General features: G+C 35.9%; 2 protein-coding genes across 16 annotated transcripts in view; one reads left to right on the forward strand and one right to left on the reverse strand.

The window, feature by feature from the left end:
• Window positions 1-5,220, forward strand: part of rad52 (RAD52 homolog, DNA repair protein) — a 36,731-nt gene extending 31,511 nt beyond the window's left edge. Inside the window, exons 10-11 of one of the 2 annotated variants that reach the window (XM_033037538.1) lie at window positions 1,431-1,616; window positions 2,728-5,220. In XM_033037538.1, the coding sequence (XP_032893429.1) occupies window positions 1,431-1,616; window positions 2,728-2,789 (248 nt within the window). In that variant the 3' untranslated portion in view covers window positions 2,790-5,220. The remainder of the gene's footprint in view (window positions 1-1,430; window positions 1,617-2,727) is intronic. The other variant, XM_033037539.1, reaches the window with a different exon arrangement.
• Window positions 4,488-15,695, reverse strand: part of wnk1 (WNK lysine deficient protein kinase 1) — a 104,941-nt gene continuing 93,733 nt past the window's right edge. For 9 of the 14 annotated variants that reach the window (XM_033037523.1, XM_033037534.1, XM_033037535.1 and 6 more), the window contains 4 exons: window positions 15,104-15,196; window positions 10,424-10,465; window positions 9,052-9,242; window positions 4,488-8,060 (listed from right to left, as the gene is read on the reverse strand). In XM_033037523.1, the coding sequence (XP_032893414.1) occupies window positions 7,740-8,060; window positions 9,052-9,242; window positions 10,424-10,465; window positions 15,104-15,196 (647 nt within the window). In that variant the 3' untranslated portion in view covers window positions 4,488-7,739. The remainder of the gene's footprint in view (window positions 8,061-9,051; window positions 9,243-10,423; window positions 10,466-15,103; window positions 15,197-15,695) is intronic. The other 5 variants (XM_033037527.1, XM_033037525.1, XM_033037528.1 and 2 more) reach the window with 5 other exon arrangements.

Consider the following 15,695-nt stretch of genomic DNA (forward strand, 5'->3'; position numbering starts at 1 on the left):
GGATAATGCCATGTTTCCAAAGATACTTTGAAAAAACCTTTATTTAAAATACTTTACAGATCAAGAAATATCAAAACATGTGACAAATGTGAACACTGGCAAAAATGTTGAACTTTATCCTGACAATATTGTATCCAATATACAGGAATTGTATATAGGACCATGAAATGTGTTGAGCAACAACGTGCCTTGTACACCTATAAAATGTGTCTTTGGGCATCAAACCAATATATTCAGGTGTGGGCAGCACAGTGGTCCAGCTGTGATCCCGATCTATAGTGCTGACTGGAGTTTGCATATTCTCTCTGCTTCATGTGTCCACAGTGGTCACTGATACATCTGGTAGATGTTTGATATATATGTTACATGGACAAAAAAAAATTAAACATGCTTGTTATTAAATGTGCAATCGACAAACTTGACATAGTTTTAAACATTGGTCAATGCTCAGCACATTGACCCGACAATGGACTATTTAATAAATTGGAGACATAGAATATAAGGCATCTATAATAAACTTTTAAATCGGATAAATTAACCATCAGTTGAAATTTTCATTTGTCAAGTTTGAGGCATCTACAAGAAGCATTTTATATACATTAATGTGTATTAGCAGTACAGAATCCTGAACCTCTAATGTCTTGAGATTTTACCCAGTTGCCCAAAAACTGCTGTGAACTTTAATTTTTGACATATCTGCTCCGTTGTCAATGTAGATATATTTTTGTTATTGCACTCATCATTTTGAGAGGCACATAGGTGGCAGAGATTGCCGCTACTTCGTTGATGCAAGGCTTAATTATAAGAGGGATAGCTCAGATGAAAAAGTGGACAAGGCAAAAATAGAAATATCTTTCATTCCAATAATGAAATTAAAAGTTACAAGACAGTTTAACTGTCCCAATATTTCCCACTGTCCCTTAGTTAGGATTGGACACAAAATCCATCCACAGTAAGTTACTAAAAGTGGGAATCTACTGAAATAAAAGCAGAAATGGTGAAGCAGGCCAGGCTACATCTAAGGGAAAAGAAACGCCTAATGTTTAGAGTCAAAGACTCCATCTGGGGTCTTCAGCCTGAAGCCTTGCCTGTTTCTTTCCATAGTTGTAGCCCGATCTACTGCGTATTTAAAGCTTTTTGTTTTTTAGACTTTAAACAGCTGCCGATTTTTGATTTTCCACTTGCAGGTCCTCTGTAGGTTTTGGCAGGGTTCTATTCTTGAAAACTGTTCATAACCTAAACGGTTCATGAATCGGAAGTACAGCTGCAAATCAGAATCCCACATGGCAGATGCCTGCAATGCTGCAGCAGCCAGCAAATCCATCCCGGGCGCCCATTCCTATGTAAGGATTATACACAAGCAGGGCGTCTTAAGCTGGGGAGGACCCTACTTGTACAAATCTAGTGTAACATTGTTTATGAATCAACAGATGATCCTGAACTCTGGGATATTCCTCTGGATGGTACCAGTTTTGAGAGTAATCCAAATGCCCCTCGGCAGGAACAAACTCCATCTACACCTGTTAGAGACCAACATCAGATGATGACAAGGAGCAGAACTCCACAAAAGATAATTCCCTCAAAACAACCACACAATGCCTATCAAAGCCGAACAGGTAAGGTTAACTTGTATTGCCTGAACTTGTATTGCCAAAACTAGCAAATCATAGTGTTTTAGCTCTTTAGTGGCAAAACTTAGGACTACAATAGTTAGATTAAAAGTGGTTCAACATGAAATAAATCATTCTGCAAGAAAGCAGTTGGAAGTGTATTCTTAATTTGCGTATGATCTTTCAATTGATTGCTGAACTATTTGCGCAGATCAAATTTTATATGTCATGACAAGGATAGCAAACCAGTATTAGCATAGAGTGAAACAGTGTGGAAACAGGCCCTTCGGCCCAACTTGCTCACACCGGCCAGTATGTCCCAGCTACACTAGTCCCACTTGCCAGCGTTTGGTTCATATCCCGCCAAATCTGTCCTATCCATTAATCCAGGATCTTAATACATTTTGCATTTTGTAAATATCTCCATAACAGCAACTATCTGTGGACTGAGAATTAAAATTAATGTTGGTTATTTTTTCTCTTATACTAACATTTTGCCCAGAGTAGGCATCATGCCCACAATATTTTTTTCTGCCCAGGGTGAAGTCCAAGGCTACTGAAAATAGTTTTTAAATGTTCCATTTATTGTGCAGTATGATTCTTTAAAAATTACTCAGCTGGTTTGTCCTGGCCGGATAGAGCATCTCGCCTACTGACACTCTGCAGTGGAGTCCACTGGACATGGTGAACTGCCCTGAGAAAATACCAAAACTGTGAACACATATCCAGCTGTTAAACTTGTCATTAATGTTAAAATTGTAGTTCAATGGAAAAAGATAACTGGATTTTAAACTAAAATGAATCGCCATATTTTGATTTGTCCTCTAAATCTTTATCCAAATAAAACTCTGAAATCAATCAGACCTTGTATTCTAGATACAAGAAATTGCAGATGCTGCATTCTCCTCAGTCTGACTCTTGTCACAACAGCAGAGCTGCAGACAAAAGTCAGCATAATCAACTGTGACATTATTGTTCTTTCAGAGTTGTGATTAATTCTACATTTACAGCAGAACTCTGCAACTAAGTATATTTAGTAATTGATTATTTGTTACCAGAGACAAAGTCCTTGTTTAGCGCAACAGATTTGAAAAGTAACCTTGTATTTTATTTCCAGTAGAATCCAGTCCTTGCCGAATGGGGCAATTCATGAAGAAACGCAGATTGGAACCTGCCTGAAAAGATCAATTTGCCAAAATATTACTTTTTTATTGTCTTAGTTTATACCTTTGTGTTTGGTTTGTGAGGAATGTCCAGTGTCACTCAAAAACAGCCTTTAAGGATAGTGCAAATTTTCATGTTCATTGAATTCCTTTATAGGATTTGCCTGTCTAAGTTCATTTCAAATCTACACCATGTATAACAATGATATTTCCCAGGAACATTTTATGCTGCTATTTTGAATATACAGCATCACAATAGAAATGGCTAGCGATTCTACTGATGTATAGAGACTCTTCCATTAGGTGTAGATAGTTTGCTATGAGTACGTGTGGGGAAATATTGAAAAATATACATTTTAAAAATCAATATTAAGGGAATTTGTTTAGAAAGCAACAAAAGCTTTCCAAGCTTGTCAAATTTCGAATGTACCATTGCACTAAAATGGGTGGGAGAAATGGAGGACAGGTGATATTATCAAGTAACGTGATTGTAGTCTCATTTTGTATTGTTGATCTTCCGATTCTTGGTCATCATAATTGTCTAAGCATCCAGAGATTTTTTATTTATTACCAAAATAATTGTAGACTTAAGTTCAAAATGCATAGATAATCTGTACATTATTTCAAAGAACGTCAGCAATATTTTCATCCTCCAGACTCTAATGCATCTTGCAACTTGACATGTAAATTATGCAAAAAGGTACAATTAGTACATACTCTGTCTATTAACTGCAAAATTCATTAATTTATATGCCTACAGGCACAAAACATTAGTGTTTAGTCTTAATACACTTAGTTGCCATCTTTATAATCTGTCCATGCAGACAAAAGAATGCAAGTTCCATTAAAAGAGACTGAGCTGGAGAAAGACTGAGTGACATGTTTTTTAAACTGTATTGTATTATTTTACCCCTTCCACAGAATTCTAATATCTTTACAATTGTACATTTCTGTGCACTCTTGATATTATCATAATTAAAAACTTGTGACCTTGCTTTTTCTGCCAGTTCCTCCTAATTCCGAAAGTCCATTCTTTTCCCGTATTCTGTGGCTACTATTTGATTAACTGAAGTGAAACCGATAAGCCCATCTCACACACCCCCTTCCCCTGTCCTTGTATCCCACTTTGTAACATTCTGTTCCCAATGCAGAAAAACAAAAGCATTGCATTGGTAGATTGTTACTCACAACTGAAATCAAGATTTTTTAAACATGGAAAAAAGTTCCGGTTGAGAAAAGCATTCTACAGCATTTTAAAGGCAATTGAAAAATGATGAAGAAATATTAATCAAGGTGGGAAGAAAGCGAGGCAACTCCAAAACAGTGAAAGTTAAAGGAAATACATAAAATGATCACAGCAATCTAACATGAAACTGTGCAGATGGAAAGTCTAGCTATATTTAAGAAACAATCGGGTTTAATACGTATTTTAGGAATTTTCTGGATTAATTACGTGAATGGAAGTCTTTGTCATTCATAGTAATCTTGTTAACTGGGACTTATATGGGCAGCACTTTTCTTTTAGGGCAATTTTAACCTATTGAACTCCATAAGAAACAACATCAGATGTACCAACTTAGCAGATTGGTTGACTTTAACATTGGTTCTCTAATTACTAACACGGGACCTTCCAAATAAGCAAACTATAATATTACTAAAATTAACCACGAAAAACAAGGCAAGGTTATTAATGTGAGAAATATGCAAACAGATGTACTGAGATTTTGATCATTTTTATTTGAATGATTTCAGTTAATAATCTACAAAGAAAGTAACAAATTTCAGCGCAAAGCGCAATCTTGCATGTAGCTCAACACCTTTATTTAGTGCAAACATACAATTCATGTTGCAAATGATCCCCATATTTCTTTACAGTGTATAATGTTAAATAATGAAAGGAGATCTCTTGGACAGACACTGAACTCCAGAGCAACAGAAGAGATTCAAGACTGCAATTTGATGGGAGGGGGAGGGTGGGGAGAAAGATATTACAGAAAATAATTTAACACCAGTCAGTAGCATTTATAACATTTGTACATTTTTTCAATTGTTTTCCATAAGGGAAATGGCAAATGGATCAAGCTTTTTGCACAATATTAAAAAAAAGCCCAAGACAAGGAGAGATGGAGAGAAAGAAATGTGTTCTGCACCCAAATTTAAAATAAAATGAAGACCAGCTGCTATTTGCTCTAGTTGTCGTATGAGAATAATTCTTAATTAGAGCAACATAATACAGAATATATTAACTGCATAAAAATATGCACAGGAATAGCATACATGTACTGAAACTCGTAACTTTCTGCCTGTACTTAAACAGGAACCAAAAACAAATACCAAGTAACCAACATCCTCAATAGCAGTCCCAGGATTATTTATTGCATATTATTCTACATCAACTGGAGTTGTTTTCATGGGGAGGGGTGAATAGTTGGGCAAAGGAAAAAAAAGACTATTTAGAAACTTGAGCCACCTCCTCAACCCCATGCAAATAGTATAAATTTCACAGAAGATCTAGGGTTTTACTCAGAGGTCAGATAACTCATCGAAAAATTATACTTTCAACTTTTTTTAAAAAGCAACGTATGTGTGGACTTTTCACAGTTTATTGCAGTCTAAGGAGTAATACTGGTTGTAGTACTTGCCTTTATTTGCTTTGATTTAAAGAAATTAATCCACATACAGAAATAAGAAATATGATGAAGCATGGGGTAGAAGATACAAAAGCACCTGCTGAAACAGTCCCCCATACCTTCCAATTTTATTAAAAGGGAAGCAAAGACAAAGAAATAAAAAGTTCTCATTATCATGCCTATCTGCCTAAAATAAAATAAATCCCACCCCTCCTTCCCCAAAGCAGGTGTACAGAATACCATTACATTTCCAACTAACAATAAAATTACACGATAATTCTAAGCTTTTTGTATTAAAAGCCTTTAGAGAGAAAAGTGTGTTCTTCATAACAGGTACTTTTTACAAGAGAACTCTAATTTCAAAGCATGCTTTTCTTAGAGTTTGGGCATTTCAAACAAGAGCTAATGGAATAATTTGCTATAGTATGTCTACTTCTACAACTTCAGTTTAAGCTTCCCAACTCTATTCAATATTGTTTAAGGCTCACTTTTCAGCAATAGTCTGCAACAAGTGCTGCAGTAAAAATTCTTCAGTTCCATGAATTGTTGTAACAGTTACAGCAGAACTAACCATTCATTCATATTGAAAAAATATTTTAATAAATGGTGCAACCTTCCTCAATTTTACTTGAAAAAAAAATCAAAATAAAGTGCTCAACTGCAGTTTGTAACAAATACAAATGCAGGATTTTAACAGTTCTTTGATAAAAGTCAGAGAACTGAAACTCTTTCTCTCTGAAACAACCTTTGCATCCAAATTTTGTGTATTTGTCCTTTTATTTTTCATATCACTATAAACTGCAACATAACTCTCAACCAGTTCTTTACGAGTCACTTTTTTGCAAATACCTGGCAAAACAAAACTAAATGTGTAGTTTGCATTGAAATGTGAAATGAGGAAGGAAAAATATTTTCTGGGTTGGGGAAATGGAAAAAGTCGCTAATTTTCAAGTAACTGTTCGTACAGGAATTAAATCTGTTTATTTTATACATATATCAATGGGAAAACATCTACATCAGCTCGGTCTTTTTAATTTTGTAATGTTTAAATTAAAGCACTTGGCCCAAATCTGGTCACCACAGCTGAATAGATTATGACCAATATAGAATTTCATTTGGAAATCAGGATTTACATTCTAGGAAAAACCAAGAGATAGCATCAGAAAGGCCTTCCTGAAGTGATTACAAGTTCTCCATGACACTCTTCACATTTCCCATACATCCAGATGAATAACATTGTTCTGTGTTGCTTCAAAGGTTATTTTAATGGTGATAGCCTACAACCACAGAGTAAACGTTGCCATGGTCATCTATAAATTAACAGATGATCAATAAACTGCAATGATGAATTACACTAAAAGATTAATAGTGGATTTTTTGCAGAACCTAATTTCCTCCCACCAATTTAATATCACTTGAAGGAACCTGAAACATGTTCTGGTATGTAAAAGGACTGCTGCTTTTATTATATTTCAGCAGTATTCATAGTGATAACTATTAAATAATAATTTTGACGGGAACTTCAATAGAATCAAATGTAAATGATTTTTCCAATGCATTTTTGGAAGCAACGGCACTTGACGAAAATTCTGGAAAATGCAGACCCTTAAACTACATGAGAAAACTTAAACCATTATTACCTTGGCCTTAAGTGCTCCACATTTTCAGTAATTAAAAGGCTATCACCGGGGAGGGAAGGACGAAGACAAGAACAGATTAAGGGGAATGGATGGCAATTCAGTCACTGCCTGTGACAATAGCTCTGTTAAAGAACAAGTGTAACTATTCACATTACCACAACTCCATCTTCACTTGCTCTCTTCCTCTTTATTTTCTCTGTTGGGGACACTAAGTGCTTTCCTGCAGACAAGTCAGAAGCACAATACAAGGCACTATGAATCCAGCAAGCATACTGGGAAAACAGGTATTCAAGTACATTTATACAATTTTACATTCACATTTATTTATCTAATACAATGAAGTAACAAAGGAAGTTAAAGTGTCTGATAAGTATGGATTATAGCTAGCTTTAGTTTTTTTTATGTTTTTCTTTAAAACTTTAAACCCTCTAAATCCACTTTTAACTACTGTTGTCCAACAACATTTATATATCACAGTGTTTGAACATCAAAAACTGATGGGTAAATACATGTCCGCACAGAACGCTGTTTGAAACAGAACTAGTAAAATAGCTCTCAATGATGCTGTGTATATAAAAGCAGTGTCAGCCATTTGTACACTTTGAAGCTCTATGACCTAGCCCTGGCAACATCAGCAGAGGCATTTAACCTTGAATTCCACTCAGTCTATTGATCACACTTATCCAGAACTAGAATCTACGTTGTCCTAAGATTGGATCCGGTAGGACTGCTGACAGATTTCTGCAAAGTACCCAAGGGAAAGCTCTGTAGTGATGTGGTACCAACTCCTTGAAACTGGAGGCCAGCCGTTGGTGCTATAATGCCAGGTTGCTGTTGGGGAGGTGCTCCAGTCCACTGAGCACCATATGGCGCTCCAGGATAACCATACTGGCAGAGAGGAGTCTTGCTGAAAGGACCCAGTGAACCCACTGAGGAAGCAGAAATAGGTGGTCCTCCCACAGAGTTGGTCATGGAGACGCAAAGTTGACCTGGTGCTGAATACTTCCTCGGCATTGTCTGTAAAATGTTACAAACAAACAGCATTAATAGAATAGCTACCTATGAAAAAACTAATGACACGTCTAAAAAGAATAATTCTGAAATGGTTTTAATTGGTGGTTCAAAGGGTAAGTAGTGCTGCTTTAGTAAATTAGGAATGTCTTGATGAGTTTTCAATCTAACATACGAATCCTGCAGTTTGCCACAGAATCTACAAAAGAAACTTCAGTATCTGTATTGGTATTAGTATACTTTTGCCAAGTATACGGAGATATAATGAATAGGTCTTTTTTTGCGTGCTGGACAGAGCATACTTCCATTTTTTGCATTCCAATCAGATACTTTCTTGCTGGATCCTGTAGAAGTTGGCAAGTGTAAGATGGATGCACGCAGGACTTCCGTGGTCTTCCGAGGAAGTAAAGCTATCGGTGTGTTTTCTTGGCTTGGCTTCAATGTTCAGGACAAATTTGTGTTTTATATATGCCAATGAATTCTAAGCTCTCAACCACCTCCACTACAGCATCATTGATCCTGGCTTGGAAGTGTACACCATCTTGCTTCCCCAAGTCCATAATTCATTCTATCATGCTGACACTGAGGTAGTGGGTGTTGTCCGAACACCATGTTACTAAACGCTATCTCCTTCTAGTACTCTGTCTCAATATTATTTGAGATAAGGCCAACTACAATGGTGTAATCTACAAATTTGTAAATTAAGTTAGAATTTGGCATCACAGTCATGAGTGAATGCGGAACATACTATGAGGCTGAGAATGCATCCTTGCAGGCCCCGTCTCCAATTCTACCCAAGTTTTTAAAAAGTGGAAAGCTATATGGCAGCTTTTCAAGGCCCAAATCCTTCCTGTTATCCCAGTTAACATTCCCACCTCAAGATACACATTCTGGAAAACAAATCAACTGGTCATTTAACTCAATATCAGCACTCTCAGCGAGGCCAATAACACACCTTTTAAAACAATTTCTAAGCATGAACGGCAGGCTTACTTACTTCAGAATAATGTTGGCCTGGTTGACCCTGCTGCTTTATACCACGCTTGTTCTGTGATAGGTTCATCGCATCTCGAGCCCAATTATCTACCAACTTATGCAAATCATCTGTGAAGGTGCCTTTTCTGCTTGTCATTGCTGGTTGTTGGGGCATTTGCCCAACCCCACTTACTGCATTTGTGCTAGTTGTCCCTGGCAAAATAGAAAGTTGATCAAATTAATTTTTTGAAATTATGATCAGAGTTCTCAAATAAAATAAAAGTAACTTGCTGATATTTTAATACGACGATAACTTTGTTTGATGGCTCCTATACTTGTTCTTGATACATATCAAACCAAACATTACTAGAATTTATCACAAACAATAAAGATGAATGCTTATTTTCTTGTCACTCCTTAACAAAGGTTAATGATGGTTTTAATCAACTTGTGTGTTTCTCTTCATAAAGGATGTAATGCAAGTGTTTTTTTTTTGTTGAATTAAATCAGTAAAAGAAAGGTGACAAGTTTGACTAATATCTTCTGAAGGTGATCCGTTAATGGATCCAGACTATTGTGCCGAGACGCTGAACAAAGCTAAAGAATTTTCCTGTAATTCTTACATTCATATCATGCATCTCACTTCAGACTGTATGGTTTACGTTTGTGTTAGAATAGAGGAACTGTATGTACAAGTTTATTAGTTAAGCCATTTTTTAATAAAGGCTTCATGCAATCTTTCTCTACTGCTTGTAGGTGACTCAAGGATGTATTAAAGCCAAGTTGCATTGAGCATGCAATGCATCCAGATATCAAAACATTAAATTAATCCACATTCACAACTTAATCAGCTCTTAGCACATGCAAGACCAAAGCTATCTTTACACTTGACTTCAGCATTATAGGTTTTGTCATATCTGATAATTGGCCAGCTAAGTTCAGCATGTGAGCAAGGGATGAGGTTTTGGGGGTAGAGGTGGAGGAGTAAACACTACTAGTCATACTATTTAGCAATTTATTTATTATTTCACTTAAAATTTTGTCATGGACATGGATTACTTTCAAATGAATGGCTGGGAAATGTTTTTAATTTCCATTTTTATGTTAGATTACATTTCAATTTGCTAATGTATAAAAATAAATGTATTATAAATTTTAAGTCTACATATTCTGTCAATACAAGCCATAAAGCCAATCGGAGGAAATCTATTCTAACATTGCTTTAAATCAAGCAACAGAAAGACTGGGTTTCTGCAAATTTTTTGCCCTCCCATACACTTAATGTTGTAGAAACTTCAAAATAAATCGCATGAGCTGAACTGCTAAAGTCAGTTGCAAGGATTATAATATCAAAGTGTAACATGCGAAGTAAAACATGAGAAAAGGATAATTACTACACAATTGGTTGCATGGGCAGACTTTTTTCACCATCTTCCCTAAAGAATAAAGAAAAGTGCTTGGAGAAGAGAAACATACAGAATGGGAAAAAGTACATTAATATCAATTGAATTGATTTGTGTGATATGGGATTCTGTCACAGTAAAACCAAAGAGGAAGCAAATGGTTATCATTCAGTGCATATATGCAAAATCCAGGTAGTGAGAGCCTCATTAAACAGTAATTTTAGTAAAAAGCAAGTATACTTCTTCGAACCCATTACAACATTTTATTAGTCATGCAACCTTTAACAGCTTGACAATTACAAATTTGGAGCAGTACAGAAAGCCAATTATTCAATTAAAAAAAAAAATTGTCTCCCAGTTTTCAGAACATAAAACTTACACTGTTTTCCTATTGATTGTTATTTCATTATCTGTACTCTATACAGTGCAACTGCTCTGCAGCACCATACAATGGTCAGGTCGTATATACCAAAGAAAATTATTTTTCCCTCAATTGCTGCCTTAGTGTTGTAATAAACCAGCAAACTGGAAACAGCAAACATACTTTGGGTGGGCTGTGGTCAAGAAGGAACACATTCCGTTCAAGATCACAGACAAGTAATTTTAAACAGGGCCATCGTTTGTGTCTCTCTATGCCATATATAATGCAAGTTGTGTATTGTTAGCTAATTCAGGCAGAATCCGAATCTGTTTGCAGAACAATAATATCTTCAAGTCCAATGCACCCAATTCTCTAATGAAAACCAGGAGGGTCAAAATGAGGTGACGACAGAAAATAAATTTGTTGTAGGGAAGAGTCATTTAGCAATCAGATTAATTTCATACCAGATTCTAAAAAGGTGTTATCAGCATCCTATGGACAGTGCAGAAGTGCAGCTGATAGAGCCACTGCCTCTCAGTGTTAGACCCCAGTTAACTCTGACCATGGGTGCTATCAGTCTGGAGTCTGCATGTTCCGCCTCTGACCCACATTTCTTCTCTGCTTTGGTTTCCTCCCACATCCCAATTAGCTAGTAGGCTAATTCCCATTGTAAATTGCCCCTAGTGTGCAGGTAAATGATAAAATCTGCAAGGAGTTGACAAGAATTAAAGAGAATTAAAAAATGGAATAATGCAGCTTTTATCTAAATCACGGTTGTAGTGTACTCGGTGGGCTGAAGGGTCTGTTTCCATAGTGTATCTTTCTATAACGATGACTATTAATTCATAGGTATCATTTTAGTATATCAGTGTGAAAATAATAGTTTGCTGAGCCAAACAACACTTTAGCTTGGAAGTAAAATTTAAGACATGTATTTTAAATTAGTTTTTCCATTAATGGAATTTGCAAAAAATCTTCTCTCATATAATCAGTAAACTAAAATGGTTAGTTTATTATCAGAAAGTGCTGCAAAATAAATTTGCCTTTGATCATTTCCAAATGTCTTAAGGAAAAGGTAAAGACAGTCTTTTATGCTCCGTATGTTAAAGTTACAATCCAATATATTTATTCCCTCTTTAAGCTTCAATAACCACAATGCTTGCTTGTAATATGAAGTTACTTACACAGAGCTGCTAGATAGTGGAAAGGTCAGAAAATTGAGACCAAGACGGTAAGAAAGCTGTAATCAAACAACTTCCATGAGATGTAAACTCGTAGGAAGCCATGCTGCTTTGTTGAACATTTAAACTGACATGCACTAGGATTAGCAGAGATAAAAGTCCACTGGACCTGCATCCATACCAGCCTGCGGGATTCAAAGTGTTTTCGCAAATCAGGAAAATGACTGGAGCATTCCACCACACACCAAGTCAAGTAGTAAAGTCAATTCTCATCTAGTGTATGTTACCCTCATTTTCAATTTATGCAGAAATATTGAAACTTAGTGAGCTTGTGGAACCTATGGCACGGCATTATTTCAGTAACATCATTCTTTGCATTTTTTGTACTGAATTGCAATGATTCCAAATACACCCATGGAATTGATTTAAGGATTTAACAGGAAGTCTTACATTAAAACACCCAGATCTGTTTTTCAAGACAGCAAATTAGCCAGAGAACTCAACCATTGTCATCTAATCTTGATCTGACTTTCCCCTTCCCTATATCTCTCTCCCCCCCCCCTCTCTCTCTCTCTCACCACAAGCCTGCTTTACTTCTGCAATATATACATATATCACAAGTATAATTGTCCAACAACTAAGTAAACAGTAAGTTCCTGACAAAATGTGAACAAGTGAAGAGTGCCAAAGAGAGAAGATGGAAGAGTGAGGCAGGGTGATTCATGTAAAATTACAGATCAAGCTTCTCTTGTTAAGCCTATCCAGACAATTTTCTTGCCTTTTCATTAATTGAACTGTACAATTATGTTAGCAAGCCACTTGAAAATGTACTTTGAAGCAGGGAGGACAGACAAATTAATTCAGGGGAACTAGTGTGAGCTCTTTTGACTAATGTATGGTAAAACCACGTGGTTAAAGGATGTAAGCTTACACTTGATTGATTACAGTATCTTGGTGTTTTAATTAAGTGAAACTATTCCATATTTATATGCAACTATGATACGAGAGAAGACAAATCATTCATTGTATTACACCATTGTTGCTGAAATCGGAACTATGGTACAAATATCTAGTATCTCGGCTTAAATTTTGTTTTGAAACAAATTGACCACTGGCAGATGGAATGCCCAAACACAAATGTTTTATTAAAAACACATTAAAGATTTTATTACAATTAGATTAACAAAAGCATATTTTAATTTTTAAATTTTGTTTCTTTTTTTTTTTCAGATTTTGTTAATTTTAAAACAGAAACCTGGCATGAATAAAGGACAAGGGGGCTTTTTCTAATGATGCAGCCATGTTTCTAGTCAACAACAGCAACAAAAAACAAAATGGTCAAAAACTTATTGAAAGAAAGAGTTGCCATGCAATGCATGGAAATTTTAAAACATTGCTAGCCTTTCCTATTAAAAGTTTCAGGACAAGAATTGGAATACTAACCTACCAATGTCCAAAGGTGACCTACTACGATCACAGGAAGGTTCTGACACAGTGAGGGAATGAGAATACTGCAATAATGCAAGGATTCTACAGTAGCCTAAATAAAGGTTTATAACTTTGGAAAAGAAAAGATGCTTTAGTTTTGCACACCAAGACCAGATTCCAAATGGGAATTTGTTCCCCCAACCAAAAATTTCAATTGTATTTTAAAGAAAATTCTGTCATTTTTCCCCATGTTAATGTCACTGTTATGATTCAAACGACCAACATCTTTCTCTGAGTTAGTGTTGTTTTTATCTCAACCCCCAAAGGGCCACCAACAGTTATAATGATTACAAAAGCAGATGTTAGTGTACTACAGCATTGAATTTTAATAAATCAATGCCAAGGAAAATTGCATAAATTATCTATAGCTCATCTGAAACACAGGGATTTTAAGTTGGTTATTGCAGAATTTAAGCTTGCTAAATTGCAAGCTCTCAGCAATAAACCATGCTGCTAGTTTTTGTGTGAACTCAAACGATGCAGTTGCTGTTGAGGTAAACTCAATAGTAAAACATCTTTAAACTTTGGACAAAATATCCAAAGAGTACCGGGTATCCATTAAAAAAAAGGGAATTTTGACCAATTAACTTTTCTCTTTAAGAAAAAGCATAATTTCAAAATGGTCACAAAAGCTAGAGTTACTTTGCAACAAAGTGCTCCGTCAAAACAGATGCAACTAAGGAGTTTTGTATCTGCTTTTTCACGTTAATGTTCAGATTCACTCTTTTTCCGCATGGCTGTAGATGCCCAGCAATGCCTTACAATGATCTGTTTCGCCGAGTATTGTGAAAATGGCATTGTGTCACAAGATTCAATGTCCAGCTCACAAGCAGCCATAATAAAGACTCTGCCTCCAATATAATTCAGCAAAGCAACTTTACATATTAGCATTGGTTAAAATACCAACAGAAAAACGTAATGGCTCGAAACATTTTAGTATCAGGTAAGGTATGGTCATGGGTAAATGTTGCAGAACTTAGTGCTGTGCCCGAGGAGCAAGGCATCAGATGCTACTGATTGGGACTTGCACATTTCACATTATTTGGCATCAAAAGGGCAGTGACAAGCAATAGGATTGGATGTTAGAGGCTTTGGAGTTGGGGAAGGGAAAAAAACCAGAGATGAACAAAAGAAAACAAATCATCTTGGACCCCAGGTCACAAGACAAGACTTCTACCTTCAGAAGTACCTTTTCAGAAGTCAACTTTGCAAAATGCCTCCAAATCCAAGGTTTTTACAATCATTTTGATCATTTTACAATCAATGGGTATACATATGTCTTATGATTAAATTTTCTGCAGGCCTCAAGTGAACATAAATGTGCTATCTAGAGGAGTTTGAATGATGCATATACTGACCTAGGCACGCACACACAATTATGTCTAGTTGTTTGCAACCTTCTGTGTCAAATTCACCTGCACAATTTATTTTGTTTCTTTTTCAAAATCATCATCAAAAATTAGTTAATTCACACTTTTTGTTTTGAGTTTTCCAACTTATCACGCTGCCCTATAGGAAAACTTCGAATAGGTGACTAAAATTCAGAAAACATAGTGAACAAAGTATGCATTGATAGCAGCAAAGCTTTATGTTGGGGAAAGAAAGAAAAGGCAGATGAGAAAGAATAAAAGTGTTACACACAAAGAGCCAGACAGGGCGTACTCAGAAACCTTGTTCTTCTGCCGCCAAGTTTAAAAGTTACTTGTTCTGATGCACAGTGAAACGCTGCTGAGCCTGTGACAGAGTAACAGAAAAGGAGGAAAACAGACAACTATAGTCAGAATGTTAGTTTTATAAGCATCGAGGGAATATGTCACATTGAATAAAATCGTTTTCATTCTAATGCTTGAAATTAAATGCTATTTTGTACACACCCAGGCTATTGCAGACCTGCTTAAATCAGTTTGAGAGTTTCGTAATTTTTATTGTTCCCCTGGAAATTGCAATTCTAATTACAGGAATTTATCATCTCCAATTCTGCAAAGCATTCTTCCTGCTTCTTATTAAAACAAGAACATTCAGTCAGATTTGATTCTTTTCTTCCAGTTGGTCAAAGTTTAATCTTGGGTCAAATATTTTCAAACTGAATGCAACAACTTTCTCAAAAGACCTTGGACGTTAATCCCCTTCAAGTCCTATTTGCATATAGCACACATTGTTTCCAGCTGTAAACTTTCCCAAGTTTCTGTCAAAGCCTGAATGCATATTAGCAGCTGCCCAACAGTTACCATCC

Source organism: Amblyraja radiata, chromosome 19 (genome assembly GCF_010909765.2).
Source record: "Amblyraja radiata isolate CabotCenter1 chromosome 19, sAmbRad1.1.pri, whole genome shotgun sequence".
In the NCBI taxonomy this organism is placed as follows: Eukaryota; Metazoa; Chordata; class Chondrichthyes; order Rajiformes; family Rajidae; genus Amblyraja; species Amblyraja radiata.